Source organism: Culex quinquefasciatus, chromosome 3 (genome assembly GCF_015732765.1).
Source record: "Culex quinquefasciatus strain JHB chromosome 3, VPISU_Cqui_1.0_pri_paternal, whole genome shotgun sequence".
NCBI lineage: Eukaryota > Metazoa > Arthropoda > Insecta > Diptera > Culicidae > Culex > Culex quinquefasciatus.
In genome coordinates, this window is record NC_051863.1 from 125,416,290 (window position 1) to 125,435,465 (window position 19,176).

Consider the following 19,176-nt stretch of genomic DNA (forward strand, 5'->3'; position numbering starts at 1 on the left):
AAAACAAATTAACGATAATAAACAGAAGGCGTGTTAGAGAATCAGTTTTGTTTCAAACAGAATATAGATGGTAGATAGAGAGCCTGGAGCTTATTAGAGAACGGACATCTCAAACCAGCACCAATCGAAGCACGAGAACCGTCAAACGGAGGTACCAATCGAGCAAAAGACAAAGGATTTTGCTCGACAGGTACCTCCGCTTGACAGCTCTCGTGCCTCGATTGGCACTTCAGGTTCGAGACGTCCGTTCTCTAATAAGCTCCAGGCTCTCTAATGGTTGATAAAAACGGAAAGAAGAGAAACCCCGTTGTGCGATGTTTCAGGTACATCCACAGCAGTAGACTCAACATACTGCGAATCAAAACAATACCGTCTACAATCACAAATTACTTCCCTTTCCCACATTGTCGCGCCCCTTTCTTCTAGCCGTCTCGAGTCTGACCCGCGGGGGTCAAAGGTTTACGAGCCGTTTCCACAGGCCACCAGCTAGGTCATCATGAAAACCAAACCAACGTGGAGGTAAGAAAATAGGACACTTGCAAGGAACCAGAGCTATACTGTTCTGATCAAGATAATTCGGATGATCTAACAGAACTACGGATGTAGTTAGTTACGCTCCTTCCAGGATGTTCCTTACGTAGACGTCTACCGAAGAGCACGCAACAAGGTCAGTGCCATTGCATGCTCTTAGGTATCAATCCTTGGCCTGCATGAACAGCAATTTAGATAGTTTAAATAAAATTAAAAATTGATTGTTTTTTTATTCATTGTTGTGCTTTGGATTTCAAATAAACCACAATATTCAAACCATTGTGATACAAATTAATTAAGTATTAATTAGAAACTCTCTTTTATCTCTTTTATTGATTTTTTGATATGGCATGACAGCTTTAGCAATATTTTTGAAACTGTCTATAAAAAACAAGAAACGAGAATAAATAAAATGATTCTTTTGTTCTGTTCCTGTTTTAACCAAAATTAATGAACAAAATCAAAACACTTGGCCTGAACAGCTGTCTTAATTCGTTACTTTTGTCCCGATTTACTATAGATGCCGGTGTTTGATAAAAAATAATTAAATATGATATTTTTTATGTTTGATATCATAATATACCAAGTCTTTCCAAAAATAAATAAAATTAAGAAGACAATATTTTAAGGATTAGGCATTTTGCGGATCTTGAAGCTAAAATTTTAACAATTTTCCTAAATAAGTTAAATTAATGCTGATATATGCCGAAAACAAATTTTAATGCATTAAAACCCCAATTGATTACTAATTAATCAACTGTTCATCTATTTCCTCAACTAAATCTAAATTTGCATAGCAAAATTTGTTTTTTTTTTCAATTTTAGGAATTACCTGAACAAAATATGAAAAATCCCGGGATTCGGGAATTCCCGGTTTTGGAAAAATCCCGGGAATTTTGTCCCTGGAATTCCCGGGATGGACGCACTTAATCGAAAGGACCGGTATAAATCCGGCCAAACTATGCATGCATTTTTCTAAGTCACATTATAATGATTAAAAATTGTTCAAAAAGGCTCTGAAGGATTTTATTTTTTACATAAATACCCACTTTAATCCGTTTGCAAAACCTTCAGAACGGAAAATTTGTACAGTTCGAGTGTAAGTTCTTTTATTAAAAAAAAAGAAAAAATAAATTGCATCAAATTGATTTGCTTTAACCTCAAAAATATTGGTGCATTCAGCAAAACTTTACATATTTAAACATTTCCCTTTAAAACTCATTGCTTCCAAGCTACCGCTCACCTCGTTTGATATTCCAATCAAAAAGGATATGAAGGTATATAAAATACCGGTATGCCTCCCCCAACAGCAAACAAAAAACAATTCCGAGAACAATTTATATTACACTTTTCCATCCATTTTGCCGGCTTTCCCGCCCATCCTTTTCCCCCCACCAAACCCGATTTCCCATTTGCAAATAACAAATGTTGCTCGATAATAAATGAATATGAATGAACGTCGAACGCCGCGGCATCGCGCAAAAAGAACTTTTCACTCAACTTTTCCTTTTTTTCTCGTTGCTTTCATTTCCAGAACGCTGCATCCTTCCACGGCACTGCATCTCTTCTTCTTGTACTTGGAATCAACCAGGCAGCGACCAGAAAAAATGGCAGTTAAAAGCGACCTCTTGAGAATAGATTTGCGTTTTGGCTGCCAGCGAGGAGGACAACAACAGCAGCAGCAGCAAGAGTTGACGGTGATGACACTTCTGGAGTTCTGCAGCAGTCAGTAGAGCAGGTCGGAACTAGCAGCAAAGGGTTTCACCGAGTAATGAAAAAAGTTTCAAGAGTTGGTGCAGTTATCCAAGATTGAGAGTAAATTTTAAGGATGTAACGAGGCTGATAAGAACGACGCGTCCAATCACATTTCACAGTCATCACACAGCATCTCATCGACGAAGACTAGAACAACAACAGCAACAACAGCAAACAAGCAACAACTGCATTTAATTCGTGCCAAGATAGTCTGGAAGAAGAACTAGCTGAACGTCGTAGATCGTATCCCTCGGTAGAGAGAACAAAAACACAACAAAAACGTAGCAAAGTTAGGAACGGAACGCACATATCCGATCCCCAACGTAACTAAGAAAAAACCCACAGCGTGCCTGGTGTCCAAATAACGAACAAAAAAAAAACACCTTACGAAACACCTACGAACAATATCGCTCTGTAATCGATACCAAAAAAGAAACACTTTAGACAACATCAACCAATAGGACAACAACAACAACAAAACTCGAAAGCTCATTTAGCATCATTTAGCACAAAACAAAACAAAAAACCCAACAAATCTCAAAAATGGGCAACAAATGCTGCAGCAAGCGGCAGGATCAGGAGCTGGCCCTGAGTTACCCGGGCGGGTACAAAAAGGGCGAATCGTCGTTCAGCTCGAACATGTCGGGCGGACCGAACAAGCACACCAACGGTGGCGGCGGATCGCTCGATTCGCGGTACACCCCCGACCCGAACCGGGGACAGCTGATCAAGGGGCTGCCCAAGGGCGGCGTGGACATCATCAGGCCGAGGACGACGCAGCGTGAGTATTTCATTTTCGTTGTTGGTTAAGGTGACAATTTAAAAAAAATGACATCAGGGATACACCCTGATTTGATTCCTCAGGCAAAAATAAGTAACTTTGAAGATTTTTAGCGAAATCGGTTATGGGTTAAGCGTAGCTTTTTATCGTTTAAGTTGGTGAAAGAAAAACTTTTCTTACAAAAACGTCTTCTTTAAATCGTTTTTAACTCGTCAGGGTTAACTCAGATCGTTTTGCGGTCTTGGACAAAATTGTTTGTCATAAAATTTTACTTAAAAATCTCACACTTGACAATAATTCTGAACATTTAACGCCACCTTTTGGTGGAATTTTGAATTTTTTACATTTTTCCATACATTTTTTCGAGTTTTCCAATGCAAACTTCAACGATAAAAAGGGACCCTTATCTCTTAACCGATGTGGCTCAAAATTGACACAGTTTCTTATTTTTAACCTAAAGAATCGAGCCAAGGGATATCTCTTAAGATATTCCATAATTATCTTTTTTTGTCACCCTATTGTTGGTCCACCTTTCTTTTATAAAAGATTTATATTTAAGCTAAGTTGGAACTTCCAATCATTTCTTGTCGTTTATGTTGTTTTAGTATTTTTCATAGTCCTGGGAAAGTCCAGGACATAACAAAAAAAACTTTTCAAAACTTATTTAAATATTGAAACAAGTAAAACAACGATGCTCATAATTAGGGTTAGTGAAATTTCACGATTTCGCGGACAGCGTGAAATCCGTGAAATTTGGCTTTTTCCGCGAAATCCCGTGAAATTTTATGTTTGTGTGAAACTGTAACGATTTTTCTCAAAATGATTTATCAAGTTCAAATAGGAATAAACATAATCTTATGAACTACTGTAGAATTAAACGAATGAATACTAGCCTGTCCCATTTTGAGGTCATGTCGAGGAATTTCAGGTGCTCACTTCTTAAATGATAGATTATGATGTTAGGAACAATGTTTTCTTAGACAAGAAAAAATAATAAAATACTTTCTCGCACCCCCTAGTCGATTTACTGAAAAAAGTCACTTTTTTGAACAAATTTTCTAAAATCACTTGGAATCAATACAAAAACTGTTTCGATCAGGTGTTTATTATCTTCAAACGATAGGTTTTTGTCCATAGATTAAGATGCACTATCAATATTGTACCAAAACTTAAGTTTTTGGACTCTCCCAGGCGGATTTGTGTCGAGAAAATCGCATTTTTCCGAAACTTTTTCAGAAATGTTCATTTAATTTAGGGTAGCCTATTTTTCCCAGAAAAACCAATACATGCAGCTTGTAGGAAATTTCATGGCGAACATTTTTCCCTCTGAGAAAATGCGATTTCGACACTCCAGAGCCGAGATATTTAAGTTTTAGTGAGAAAAAAAGTGCCAATCCGAATCTGAAATCAAATTTCGTGTAAACAGTGATGTTTTGGAGCTACACCATTTTGCAATGTTATTTGCGTGTTTAAATCGCTGCAATTTAAATAGCTTACATGTTCAGTCATACTTTTTCCTCGGTTTTCATACCACTTTGATTGTTATTTTACTCACAGAACTCTTTATGTTTATTTACGTTCTGATTATGTTTTAACAATGTGTTTAGCAATTCGGAAATCGCATATTTTTATTTGGCGGGGGCTTAAGTTAATATTGATTTATTAAAAAAGAATATCAGAATTTTTTTTAGGAAAAGTGGCTGTTACTCATTTTTTGCTGGACAAGATTGTTAAATCTTGCTTTGATTTGAAATTCAATTAAATAAAGCAAGTCAGCGAAAACTTTTTAATTTTATTAGTCAAATATTCAAAAAAGCAGTTCAATAAATGAAAATACGAATGCCCTAGATTTTATTTCAAAATATAAAATCTTTATTGAAAATTAGCAGATTCTTTTGTGTCACCTTCAAATTTAATAAAGATTTTTTTAGTTTATTGAAGAATAATATATATTGAAGCATAAAAAGTAGTTTCTGTGATTTAAACATAAGATTTTCAGAGTTATTTTAACATTTTTATCGTTCCGCGAAATTTGCGTGAAATTTGGTGTTTTGAAATTGAGGTCCCCGTGAAATTTGCAAAAATTGAAATTACAAGCCATGGTCTCAAAATTTGAATGAAAAAAGTATTTTAAAATGCATTTTACACCTGCCCAGTTGTTTTGCAATCATTAGTGTTCAAAATATGCAAGTATTGAAAAGATTTTTTTTCGCCGAAAAAAAACTTTTTGCGGTGCTGTACATTGGACTTTCACAAAAATTGATCCCACACATGCTAAATATGATTTTGAATGCAGGAAAATGTATTTTTAATTGTTTTCAGTTGGTTACACTGCAATAAAAAAAAGTACCAAATTCCTAAATTCTAGGAATTTTGTCACTTTTCCTTATTTAGTAATCGGGGTTTTTGGATTACTTGATAAGGAAAGGAGGCAAAATTTCTAGAATTTAGGAATTTGGTACTTTTTTTTATTTCAGTGTAGACTTCTATTTCTTTTAAAATTTTAGAGTTTTTTAAAAAAATATTTTTTTGCCCCCTAATTTTTCGGACCGATTTTGAAGGGGGGGGGGGGAGGGGGGGCGACATAAACATTGAAAAATATTTGCAACGGCCCAAAATTACCCATTTTTTTATTGGACTATTCAAACAAAAAAAATTGCGCAAAATATCTATTTTTGAAAATTCTGATATTTTTAGCTATTGCACTAGTCGAACCAAGACATCCATTTTTTTATTTGAAATTAAACTTTAAGTGGCTTTATCTTGAAAACGGTGGACTTTTTCAAAAAATCTCTTGAGTACTTTTCGATTGCAATTAGGAATTTACATTCAAAACTGAAGTCAAAAATAAATTTTCAATCAAACGTGTTATTTTTAAAGAACATTTTTTTTTTTTTTTTTCAAAAAATCTCTACTCTATGTAAACATTTTTGACCATACTTTTCTATGGCTCAAAAGTTGCGGTTGCTCGTTCCCTAAAACTTATATTTTTCCGTGTACATTTTTTTTAGTCCTCATCAAACCTATAACTTTACCCAAGACACCAAACCGATAAGAAAATTCCTTCAAAGCTACAGATTTTAGAATATTTACCTACCATTTTTGCATGAGCCAATGACACAAAAAGGCTTATTTAGTCATTAGAAAAGCCCCCAAAAAGTTTGAACCAATTCAAAAATTATAAACAGAATCCATTTCCAGCTCACCTACAACTTTGCCGAAGAAACCACATCGATCAAAAAATTTGTTGTCAACACATTGTAAAAGTATTTTACAGAAATTTATGTAAAGGGTCCTGTTTTCGGTATTAGGCTTCTTAGTTTTATTTCAACTAAATAATTTCAGTTTTTCGATTTTTATAAATAGTGTCCATGAGTGTCCATATCTGAAAAAAATATTTTCAAAAAGTTCAGAAAATTTCCTATAAAATCGTCTAACAAAAATTCTAGGATTGTCTTTTCATTTCTGAGATACCAAAATTTTTTGGAGAAAAAATGGAAATGTACTCAAGAAGCTCCTAACCTCATTTTATGAAGTAAAGTATTTATGATTGTGTATAATAGTGCCATGCATGACAATTTGGTCCTAAAATGAAGCTTAGATTGCTGATATTATTGTTTACAGCGATAAAGCTTATTTTTCTGAGTACAATGATCCTTTGTACGACCACAAAGAGTTTAAAATGGATTTTTAAATCAATTTGGAAAAATTAACGTCACGGTCCTTCTTGACAGAAAAGTTCCTACTTGACAGCTCGTTCCAAGGGGACCATAGTTGATCAATCGAAAAAATGTTGTCTTGTCAATATTTTTTGCATTTAATGAAAAAAAGTGATCAGAAATGGATTTTAATCATGTTTTTTACCGTTGTACATAAAAATTGACATAGGGCTTTAGTACCCAATTTCTGAAAAAAGAACTCGCTAAGAATATTCTTTAGAAATACCAAAAAATCAAAAATGGTTAAATATTTTTTCCTTTCTGATTTTTGTATGTGGAAAACTGAAGTTAAATCAGGATTTTCATATGGAGAAGCACAAAATGGTTTTGTGTTTTGATTTGCATTGACTTCCTTTCATTTATTTTATCAGTCGCATTTTTTTGATTTGCAGAATATTCTTGAAATTTTCAAACATTCCCATAAAAAAAACTGTGGTACATCGTACCATAAATCCTTTAAGCTGATAACCAGCTGATACCATCACGCACTTTTACACACAAACAGCTGCTGCTCCCATCGCGGAAGCATCACAAAAGCTTTCCCTGTCTCCGATATGGAATAGTTTGTTTGCATTTCTGCCCCATCACAAACCGTCAATCATGGGTGCACGTGGAGCGTGTTAAACTCTTATCACTAAATGTGCTGCTCGCTTACATGGAAAAACGCGTTATAATTGTGCAATCTTTAGTTCTTTGGGATCTGGAATGGGGTTACCAAAAATGCATGTTTGATTAACCTGAATATTTCTGGGAATTTTTAACAATCTTTTCAGTAAACACACAGCAAAAAAAAGTTGAGTTTTGGAAGGTTGAAAATTTGGTTGATTGATTACTACCTCTTTTTGAGTATTTTTTTTAGGGTTGTTACGGGAGAGTCGAAAAAAAATCCGCGCCAAATCCGCGCCGACCTAAAATCCGAAACCGCGCAAAATCCTCGCCATATAAAAAAATAGCGCCCAACATTTAAGAAATTTTATTTTTTAATGAAGAAAAACTAATTAAGAAAGTATTTGATAAAAAAAACTCGTTTTATGGTTAAAGGCTCCAAAAGAATAAAAGCAATAAATCCATTAAAATAAAAATCCTTAAGAGACGGTCAAGGCAAGGGTCATGAAAAAAAATCTTCAAAATATAAAATACAAAATTTAAAAACCTAAAAATTTAACTTCAAAATTTTTACTTCAAAATTAAATCAAAATCTAAAATTATAATATGATAAAATTTTAATTTTCGAAAGTCTAAATATTCAAAATCTCAGATTTATTAAACAGTTTGTAATTCAAAATCCACGCTAAAATTTCACTCCGAAAGAAATTTAATTTCTGATATTTAAAATAATGTCTTCTCATAATTTCAAAATCTCTTACATAAAATAGGACTTCAAAAATTGTGGAATCCAAGAATTCAAGAATTTAAGAACTAAGAATTTAAAAATAAAAACATTTAAGAATTTAAAAATAAAAAAATTTAAGAATTTAAGAATTTAAGAGTTTAAGAATTTAAGAATTTAAGAATTTAAGAATTTAAGAATTTAAGAATTTAAGAATTTAAGAATTTAAGAATTTAAGAATTTAAGAATTTAAGAATTTAAGAATTTAAGAATTTAAGAATTTAAGAATTTAAGAATTTAAGAATTTAAGAATTTAAGAATTTAAGAATTTAAGAATTTAAGAATTTAAGAATTTAAGAATTTAAGAATTTAAGAATTTAAGAATTTAAGAATTTAAGAATTTAAGAATTTAAGAATTTAAGAATTTAAGAATTTAAGAATTTAAGAATTTAAGAATTTAAGAATTTAAGAATTTGGGATTTAAGAATTTTAGAATTTATAAGCTTAAGGATACTAAAATCATTTAAGATTTGAGAATTTTTTTCCTATATTGTTTTGAATTTGATATTTTTTTAGTTTTTAAATTTTGACTTTTTAATTTTGATTTTTTAATTTTGATTTTTTTTAATCTTCAAATTTTTGATTACCCATTTTTTGTATTTTGAATTTCAGATTGCTAAAATTTTGAATTTCGAAATTTCAGATTTTTTAAATTACGATTTTAGAAATTTTGAAAAAAAAATTAATATGTATTTTGATTTTTTTTTTTGTTATTATAAAAACTATTTAAAATTTTTTTTTCGAATTTTTGAATTTCTGAAGCTTTGAATTTGGAATGTTCTGATCTTTTTATTTTCGCCAAGAATGTTTAAATTTAGAAAAAAAATATTTCTACCGATTAAAATCCATTCCAAAATTCGAAAATGGAGGCCAGCTTCTGTTACGTCCAATCAAGCTCATATTTGGCGCCCACCAGAACAAGCCCCAATAATAGTTTTTGTTACACATTCTAATGTCTATATCTTAGGGAAAAGTTTGTAATATTTGATTTACAAAATCAAAAATTGAATGAATCCAGCGTAAAATTAAAAATAAATAAGGTTAAAAATCATTACTCAAAACTCAAAAGAAAATAAATATTCAGAGCCGGAGATGTTAACAAATGACAAGAAACATATAAAAAATAATTTTTCGACGTTTCGTACTAAGAAAATACAAACAAACATTTTCAAAATTGCCATCCGCGCGAAATCCGCGCCTGAGCAAAATTAGCCAGCAAATCCGCGCCAGATCCGCGCTATCCGCGCAAAACGCGCCATCCGCGCGATCCGCGCCTTCCGTAACAACCCTGAATGTGTAAAAATGTGTTATTCAACAAAAACTGATGTAAAATTTAACATATTTTTAGAACAAAATGAAGAGATATTAAATTTTAAAAGTTATAAGTTATAGAGATTAATAATTACCTACAAATATCCTACCTCCTACCTTAATCCACTTGTAGATTGTATTCTTTTCACTTACTGACTAAACCACAAGACAGTCGGATAAACCCCCAATCCTTTCCAGTCCATTTAATTTAATCCATAAATCGTTTCTGGTGCCAAGAGTCGTCCTTTTATTTCGCAAACAACAAAAACCCAAACGCACCACCGTGGTTTTATTAAATGTATTGATTTTCTTCTTCTTTCCTCTCTTTCCTGCTATGGACAGTCCCGCTGGGTGGTCTCGGCGCCAGGCGGATAGTGGTCGCCCTGTACAACTACAACGCCCGCGAGGAAACCGACGTCAGCTTCGTCAAGGGCGACCGGATGGAGGTGCTGGACGACACCGAGTCGGACTGGTGGCGCGTGGTGCACCTGAAAACCCGCCAGGAGGGCCTCATCCCGTGGAACTTTGTCGCCGAGGACCGCAGCGTCATGAGCGAGGAGTGAGTTCTTTTTCCTAAATTCCTTGTAAGAATCCGATTCTAACGAAACCCCCTTCTTTTTCCAGCTGGTTCTTCGAGAATGTCTCGCGGAAGGAGGCGGACAAGCTGCTGCTCGCGACGGAGAATCCGCGGGGCACGTTCCTGGTGCGACCGTCCGAGCACAACCCGAACGGCTTTTCGCTGTCCGTGAAGGACTGGGAGGAGGTCCGGGGCTACCACGTGAAGCACTACAAAATCAAGCCTCTGGACAACGGGGGTTACTACATCGCAACGAACCAAACCTTCCCGTCGCTGCCCGCGCTCGTCATGGCGTACTCCAGTGAGTATTTTTAACGTGTTTTTGCCTTCCTCACTTTACTGAGGAAAGGCTATAAAATCACTCTGTGTGTTTAGCTGTATGTAGACATGTGTACCAAATCAATGTCACTGGAATATCTTGTCAAAGGCTCAACCGATTTTGGCCGGAATGGTTTTAATCGATCCGTCTTAACGTCCCCTAATTTGCTATTTAAATTCATGCAGTTTTATCATGTATTTAAAAAGTTATGTTAAAAAAACTGTTTCATATTAAATTAAAATTATGGTAAAAAGGGTGGTTTTTTCATGAAACCCTCACATGTTATATATTTTTAGAAAGCATATGAGAAGACCTTTTAGTTGGAGTAAGAATTTTCAAGATCTGACATACCTATCTTAAATTATAAGCTTTTTAAAAAATGGTCTGAATTGACATAACCTCAAATGGTCCCGTCTGATCGCCACGTAAAAAGCCTTGTAGAGGGATGCCATTTTCCTGAAAGGCGGTGTCTGTATAATCATGACAAAAAGTCTTTAGGAAGTCTGTTTTTTTTTTACTCGTCACATATTTTTATTAGGATCTCTTAGGTGCTGCGATCACGTTAGGGGAGATCCATAAACCATGTGGACACTTTAGGGGATTGAAATCACTCTATAAATGAGAGGAAGGCACCAACCACCTAAAGGTGGATTAAGTAACTTTTTTTTTTGTTAAATTCAGAAAGTCACATTTTTATTCTGAATATGGAACTTCAATTAAAACCTAATAAAAAGCTCTACAGTATTTGTTTGAAAAGGTCCTATAAACATATGGAACACACTAGCTATAGGAACTTTTAAAAAAAACTATAGAGTTGTAAACTAACAGGCTCTCGTCACAAATAAACAATCAAATTAGGGGGAGAGGGGGTAATATATATATATATATATATATGCACCCCCTGCGTTTCTTGGTATTTGGAAGAATTGTTCGGGAAAAAATCATAGAAATTGAAAGCTTATTATTGCTAAACCATGCTGGAAAAATTTGAGCTTTGTAGTATAAAATCAGCTTAAGTTATTTGAAAAACATTATAATGTTGTGTTTTCATCTAATTTTCATTGAACTTTCAATATGATTTTTGGACAATATAAAAAGCATTTATTGATATTATATTTTGAGGCAAATAGTTTTTGCCATAATCTTCATTATTCTGTTGATAGATGAGTCCAAAAACATCAAAAAATGTATTTTTAATTAAATTTTCTACAAAAAGCATAGAGAATTTGCAGCAAAGCTAAAAGACACATGCCGCCACCTATAAACAAATAGCGTAAACCTATGATTTTTCGAAAAAATGTGTTTTTTCCTTCATAATCAACATTTTCATGAAACTTATGCCGGTTTCGGATGAGAAAAATTATTTCCAGCAATTTGGTGTACAACTTTCCAATATTTGTTTGATTTTTCTATGAGAAAACTGTAAATTTAGAAAAAGATAGTAATTTGGACTATTTGGCAAGAAAGTCTGTCAAAAATCAATAAAAATTGTTGAATATACGTTAACACATCTGTTTTCAACTACATAACTGTTTATTTCATTGATATATACGAGGAAACTAATTTTCCGTGTTCCAAAACATGTTTTTTAAAGAAAAAGGTCACAAATTTTTGCCCGCCCAAAAATTGATGTTCATTATTCTAAAGCAATTTTTTTTTTCTCGTCTTTTGCAACCAGTTTCATTAAGATTGATGCAGGGAATCATGAGAAATAAGGGAATTTGTTCTTCAATCCAGCAGAAAGGAATACGATGCTTGGCAAGTAACCTCATTTTGGCGCCACCTACATTTGAAACACAGGCGCGCTGCAAAACCTCAATAGAGTTATCTACGTGCGCATGTATTGCGTGTACGTACACGAAAAAGATTCAGGTTAAATTTTGTCCGGCCAGCAAAATCAAATGGTGCGCTAGTGTGTGTACGCGAAACGTCATAAAGCTCTATTGATTTTTGACAGACTTTCTTGCATTTTAAGGTTTTGCAGCGCGCCTGTGTTTCAAATGTAGGTGGCGCCAAAATGAGGTTACTTGTCAAAAATCGTATTCCTCTCTGCTGGATTGAAGAACAAAATCGTTTATTTCTCATGTTTCCCTGCACCAATCTTAATGAAACTGGTTGCAAATGACGAGAAAATTTTTTTGCTTTAAAATAATGAACATCATTTTTTGGGCGCGCAAAAATGTGTGACCTTTTTCTTAAAAAAAAACATGTTTTGGAACACGAAAAAATTAGTTTCCCCGTATATATCAATGAAATAAACAGTTGTATAGTTGATAACAGATGTTTTAACGTATATTGAACAATTTTTATTGATTTTTGACAGACTTTGTTGCCAAATAGTTCAAATTACTATATTTTACTTAATTTACAATTTTCTCATAGAACAATCAAACAAATATTGGAAAGTTGTACACCAAATTGTTGGAAATAATTTTTCTCATCCGAATTCGACAAAAGTTCAATAAATATGTTGATTTTGAAGGTAAAAACACATTTTTTCGGAAAACATAGGTTTATGCTATTTGTTCATAGGTGGCGACATGTGTCTTTTAGCTTTGCTGCAAATCCTCTATTGCCCCGCATGGTTGTTTGAAATGAATCAGAAATGTTTTTAGAAATTTTATATTTTCGAACAATAATGAGGTTTTTTAAGACTTTTTTCACATGGATGACAAAGAACAATAGTTGGTTTAGAATATCGAACAAAATTCTCCCACTGTAATGCTGTAATGGCTGAATAATCATAGTTTTCCCTTAAGGGGTGCATATAACCCCCTCTCCCCCTACAAATTATCATTGTTTTACCGAAAAGAGTCGTTGAATTAGATTTTTCAACGTCGCTACTCCAACGTGTCGCAATATTTATCTTCTCTTGCTTTTTGAACGTTACAGATTTGATTATCTAGAGCCTTTTTTTTATTTTGATAGCAATCCATACACCCACAATAGAAAGCCGAGAGGATTATTCTACAAAAATGAAAAGATAGAATAAATCACTCACACGTGAACCACCACGAATTTGTGTTCATTCGTTCACTGAAACAGTTCATTCCATAGAGTGACATATATCGGAAAATGACCGTAATATATAGCCGCGGATGTGATATGTCAATGGTCATGGGTTCGATTCTCGATTTAGGTAAACTTTTTTTGAAAATAATCCCATGAGAATAACACTCCCGGCTGTTTAAACTACCAGGACGTGATCTTTATTCTTTCGAATTGCGCTGCTCTACTGTGGGTGTACAGCAGGGGTGCTCAAAGTTTTTGGAGGCCGGGCCAAATTTTAAGCTCAAATGAGCTTGCGGGCCAAATTTACAAAATTTGTTATTGAAAAAATCAAATTATGTTTTTAAATTAATTAATTTAAATTCAAATTATTGTACTTAAATTTCTATTGATTTTTTGAAGTTTTATAAAAATATGTTTGCTCCTGGTTTTTAAAGCTTTTTTTTTTAATAATGCGGGAGGGGAAGGATAGTCGACAAATGCTTTGTAATATTTTTTGCAACAGTCTTGATCCTCCGATTTCAACATTTTGTCTGCCTCAATCAGATGGTAGTCAATCAGATTCGTTGAACTGTAATGAGTTCGAATCCCGAAGGAAGGTTTCTAAGTGTTAAGTAAGTTTGAAGGTCAGTTGATAAAAAAGTTACTATGACTTTCAAATTTATATAGAATACCTACTTATATTTTTGGAATTATTACATATTTCTACCTAAATCAAATTTGAAAGTTTTATAATAATTTCCAAAAATGTTTGATGAGAGTTTTGATGATATTTGCAAGTTACTCACATTGAAACGTGTGAAATTGTGAATATTTAAATTTTTGAATTAAATATTTGTGTCCTAAAATAGGAATCAAAATATTGATAAACCATTAGTTTTTTTATTTACAAAAATATAAAAAAGATTAGTACAAGTTTAAAATAAACCTTAATTTTGAAAAAGTATAAAATCACTTTACAAGTGGTCGACGGGCCATTTTACATGATCATTCAAAATGGGTCCGCGAGCCACAAAAAATCACCTCGCGAGCCAGGTTTGGCCCGCGGGCCATACTTTGGTCACCCCTGGTGTACAGTAATGCTTACGAAGCATCTCCAACAAACCGATGCCTCTGTGCTTTTTATTTTTGATTAAATTATCTATATTGAACATTTTTATATAAATGATTACATTTCCTATTCATGTCAAGTGATCGGCTTAATGCTTTTCATATTTGGTTTGACTATTGAGAAATTCTCTCAGATTTCGGTCGTTCGATTTTTTTTTTTGTATTTTTTAATCCGACTGAAACTTTTTTGGTGCCTTCGGTATGCCCAAAAAAGCAATTTTGCATCATTAGTTTGTCCATATAATTTTTCATACAAATTTGGCAGCTGTCTATACATAAAAAATGATGTATGAAAATTCAAAAATCTGTATCTTTGAAGGAAAAATTGTCTTCGGCAAAGTTGTAGGTATGGATAGGGACTACACTGAAAAAAATGATACACGGCATAAATTTTTTTGATAATTTTTATTTATCTTTTTGTCACTAAAACTTGATTTGCAAAAAACCACTATTTTTTTTTTATTTTCTGATATGTTTTAGACGACATCAAATACCAACATTTCAGAAATTTCCAGAATGGGCAAAAAATCTTTGACCGAGTTATGATTTTTTAAATTAATACAGAAAAAAAATTTCAACTTCATTTTTCGATGTAAAATCAAATTTGCAATCAAAAAGTACCTTAGTGAAATTTTGATAAAGTGCACCGTTTTCAAGTTAAAGCCGCAGTTTTTCATTTTTTTAAATCAGTGCGCATGTTTGCCCACTTTTGAAAAAAAAATTTTGAAAAGCTGAGAAAATTATCTATATTTTGCTTTTTGGAACATTGTTGATACGACCCTAAGTTGCTGAGATATTGCCATGCAAGTGTTTAAAAACAGGAAAATTGATGTTTTCTTAGTCTCATCCAAACAACCCACCGTTTTATCATGTCGATATCCGATTTACAACGTTAAAATATGAAACATTCGTGAAATTTTCCGATCTTTTCGAAAAAAATATTTTCAAAATTTTTAAACCAAGACTAATATTTTAAAAAGGCGTAATATTGAATATTTGGCCCTTTTGAAATGTAAGTCTTGATTTAAAAATCCTTTTCAGTGTAGTCCATATTCATACCTACAACTTTGCCGAAGACACCAAATCGATCAAAATATTCCTTCAAAAGATACAGTTTTTTGAATTTTCATACATCATTTTTGTATGGACAGCTGCCAAATTTGTATGAAAAATTATATGGACAAACTAATGATGCAAAATGGCTTCTTTGGGCATACCGAAGGCACCAAAAAAGTTTCAGTCGGATTAAATAATATAAAAATTAAAATTAATGAAAAAAGACCGATTTCGTAGAGCAGCAATTTTTTCTTGAGTACAGGGCTTCAGTACAATCGAAATTTCGTTTTGACATTTGACTGAGCTCATCATTTATTTTCGCTAAGTCCGTCTGACTTTGATACCCTACTCTCGCTCACACAGTCATTTGACACTCAGCACCTTCATTTGAGCAGAGCTCATTCGTTTGAATTGTACCGAAATTTCGGAATTTTCAATCACTTGGCCCATGACTGCATTCAAATGATTGCTGTCACCACACTTACCCACACAAGCAAGAAGGAGGTGGAAAAAAAGAGAAAGAGCACGTGTCATCGTGTCGCCCGGCTCAGCCTTCTCTCGGGTCAACTTCGTGTATATCAACCGGCGGTCGCATCCAAATGACCGCGCTCTTTCAAATATCAGCAATTTGTGTCAATGACTTTTCAAGCTCTGCTTGAGGCTTCTAAATGTAAATCCTTTCGTAATAGTTCAATTTCGAAATTTTAATAACTAATCCATGTTTTTCCCCTTCCCCAGAAAACGCGCTCGGCCTGTGCCACGTGCTGTCCAGCCCGTGCCCGAAGCCACAGCCGCAGGTGTGGGACCTGGGCCCCGAGCTGCGCGACAAGTGGGAGATCAACCGCAACGAGATCCAGCTGATCCGCAAACTTGGCCACGGCAACTTTGGCGAGGTGTACTACGGCAAGTGGCGCAACAACATCGAGGTGGCGGTCAAAACGCTCCGCGAGGGCACCATGTCGACGGCGGCGTTCCTGCAGGAGGCTGCCATTATGAAAAAGTTCCGCCACAGCCGGTTGGTGGCGCTGTATGCGGTTTGCTCGAAGGAGGAGCCGATTTACATCGTGCAGGAGTACATGTCGAAGGGGAGCTTGCTGGATTATCTGAGGACGGGGGACGGGCAGTTTTTGCAGTTTGAGGATCTGATTTACATTGCGGCGCAGGTGGCCTCGGGGATGGAGTACCTGGAGCTGAAGCAGCTGATCCACCGGGATTTGGCCGCGCGGAACGTGCTGATTGGGGAGAACAACGTGGCGAAGATCTGTGATTTCGGGCTGGCGCGGGTGATAGCGGACGACGAGTACTGCCCGAAGCAGGGTTCGCGCTTCCCGGTCAAGTGGACCGCCCCGGAGGCCATCGTGTACGGCAAGTTCTCGATCAAGTCGGACGTGTGGTCGTACGGCATCCTGCTGATGGAGCTGTTCACGTACGGTCAGGTGCCGTACCCGGGAATGCACAGCCGCGAGGTGATCGAACAGATCGAACGGGGCTACCGAATGCCAAAGCCAACGAACCATCACCTGCCGGACGACATCTACGCGCTGATGCTCAAGTGCTGGGACGCGATACCGGAGAAGCGTCCGACGTTCGAGTTCTTGAACCATTACTTCCAGAACTTTACCGTCACCTCGGAGGTGCCCTATCGAGAGGTGCAAGACTAAACGGCAGCAGCAGCAGCAGCAGCAGCAACCAGGCTAGAACGAAACTATAGAGAGAACTCTCTTTTTCGTCCTTCGGGTGGGTCCTATTATACTAGTAGTAGCGCGTAGTTTTCGTAGCAGCAGCAGCAGTAGCAATTAGTCAGGTTAATCACACACAGACAAACAGACACACAAACACACTTTTACACAGTCATAAAACATTACGTTGCAAGTAATCGCGTAATTGTGCGTTAAGAGTATCGTGAACGCGGAATAATAATAAAATAACGAGCGTTAAAGGTAAGAGACGCTCCTTCGAAAAGAAAAACAAATCAAGCTTTGCAAGTTGCTCTGCATATTGTGGCGTTTTTGATTTCATCCAGCAGCAGCTAGAAGGAAGTAGTGTGTAGAGAAGTGATCGTGAGTGTGAATGTGATCGAGATTTAGAGTGATGTTGCGTTATTTGATTCTTTGAATTTTCTCTCTATCAAACCCTTTCTCATACCAAAGCTATACAAAATCATTAGGTTTAGGTCATCAGCATCTTTGCGGGAAGCGGAAGGAGGGTTCTTTTCCATTTGACATTTTATTAGTGCTTTTGAGTTTTGAGCATTTTAAAACATTCTTTTCAAGATAAATTTTGGAGAATGGCTAAATTTTAATGTTGGCATTTTGTTGAATTCTATAAACATGGATTTATCACAAACAAGTCGAACAATATAAACATAACTTTTCAATCGCAACTAGTTTTTTGGTCAGATTTTTCCTAGTTTTTGTTAAACTACAGTAGTTGTTTGGTAACTGGGCTGCTTTTTAACCAGGCGTTCGATAACTGGGCCGTAGCCCATTTAAAAAGCAGACAAACGTCAAAAAACCCAAAACAAACCGAAATGACCGAGGGGTTTGTGGATGCAAAAATCATTTTCAATAATTACAAAAACTTTTTTTTTTCAAACATTTGTTTAATTTCAAGTCACAATTAAAGAAATATGAATAGTAAGTATTGTTAATGAATTTGAGTAACATTTACTTTTATCTTTCATCAGGAAAATATTATGCGTCGGTGGTCCCCTCGTAATTTTTCGTTCAGCTTAGTTAACGCGCAGCGTTCGGTGACTGGGCTACGTTCTCAGCCCAGTTACCGAACAAATACTATACTTCGAAATAACTCAAAATCTTCATGAATCAACCAATCGAATTTAATTTTAGGTTATTTTTACTATTTTTCCGATTGTTTCTCTTTACTAAATTAGTATTTTTTAAACCTTGGGTTATACAGTCCAGCACTCGATAATCCGAAGATTTTTTTTCGGAACAAATGTTGTTTTCCTATTTAAGTCAAATTTGAAGTGTTGATTGCCTATGAAATTAGTACAGAAAAACCTCTTTTTACGCGATGCGTTACGTTTTTCGAATTTGTCGATTTCTCTGAAACGACACAACATTTTCGCAATCTTTTAAAAGCAATTTGTAGGCTTTGTTCAGAACTATAAAACGCTTTTTGAAGCTTGCAAAAATAATGTATGGTTTAAGAGAAATCGACGAAACAAAAAGCGTAACGCCACCGCGTAAAAAGAGGTCTCTCTGTAAATGCCTTTTCTCAATATTTCATCACCGCAATTTTGGCCGCCATCTTGGATTTAAAATTTCTTAATCACTTTAGAGTAGTTTTGGGGCGAAAATCAAAAATAAGACAAAAAAACTTGTTGTTTCGTGATTCAATTATCCGAAGTACAGAGAAACCTCTTTGTACGCGGTGGCGTTACGCTTTTTATTTCGTCGATTTCTCTAAAACCATACAATATTTTCGCAAGCTTCTAAAAGCGTTTTGTAGATCTGAACAAAACCTATGAATTGCTTTTAAAAGATTGCAAAATTGTTGCGTCGTTCCACAACAATCGACAAATTAGAAAAACGTAACGCACCGCGTAAAAAGAGGTTTCTCTGTAAAAAAAAAAAATGATTTCTGCATCCACTG

General features: G+C 34.9%; 1 protein-coding gene across 4 annotated transcripts in view; it reads left to right on the forward strand.

Moving 5' to 3' along the window:
• Positions 1-17,854, forward strand: part of LOC6039883 (tyrosine-protein kinase Src64B) — a 174,302-nt gene extending 156,448 nt beyond the window's left edge. For all 4 annotated transcript variants that reach the window (XM_038260142.1, XM_038260143.1, XM_038260145.1 and 1 more), the window contains exons 3-6: positions 2,066-3,067; positions 9,830-10,046; positions 10,112-10,365; positions 16,297-17,854. In XM_038260142.1, the coding sequence (XP_038116070.1) occupies positions 2,830-3,067; positions 9,830-10,046; positions 10,112-10,365; positions 16,297-17,219 (1,632 nt within the window). In that variant the 5' untranslated portion in view covers positions 2,066-2,829 and the 3' untranslated portion in view covers positions 17,220-17,854. The remainder of the gene's footprint in view (positions 1-2,065; positions 3,068-9,829; positions 10,047-10,111; positions 10,366-16,296) is intronic.
• The last annotated feature ends 1,322 nt before the right edge of the window (positions 17,855-19,176 follow it).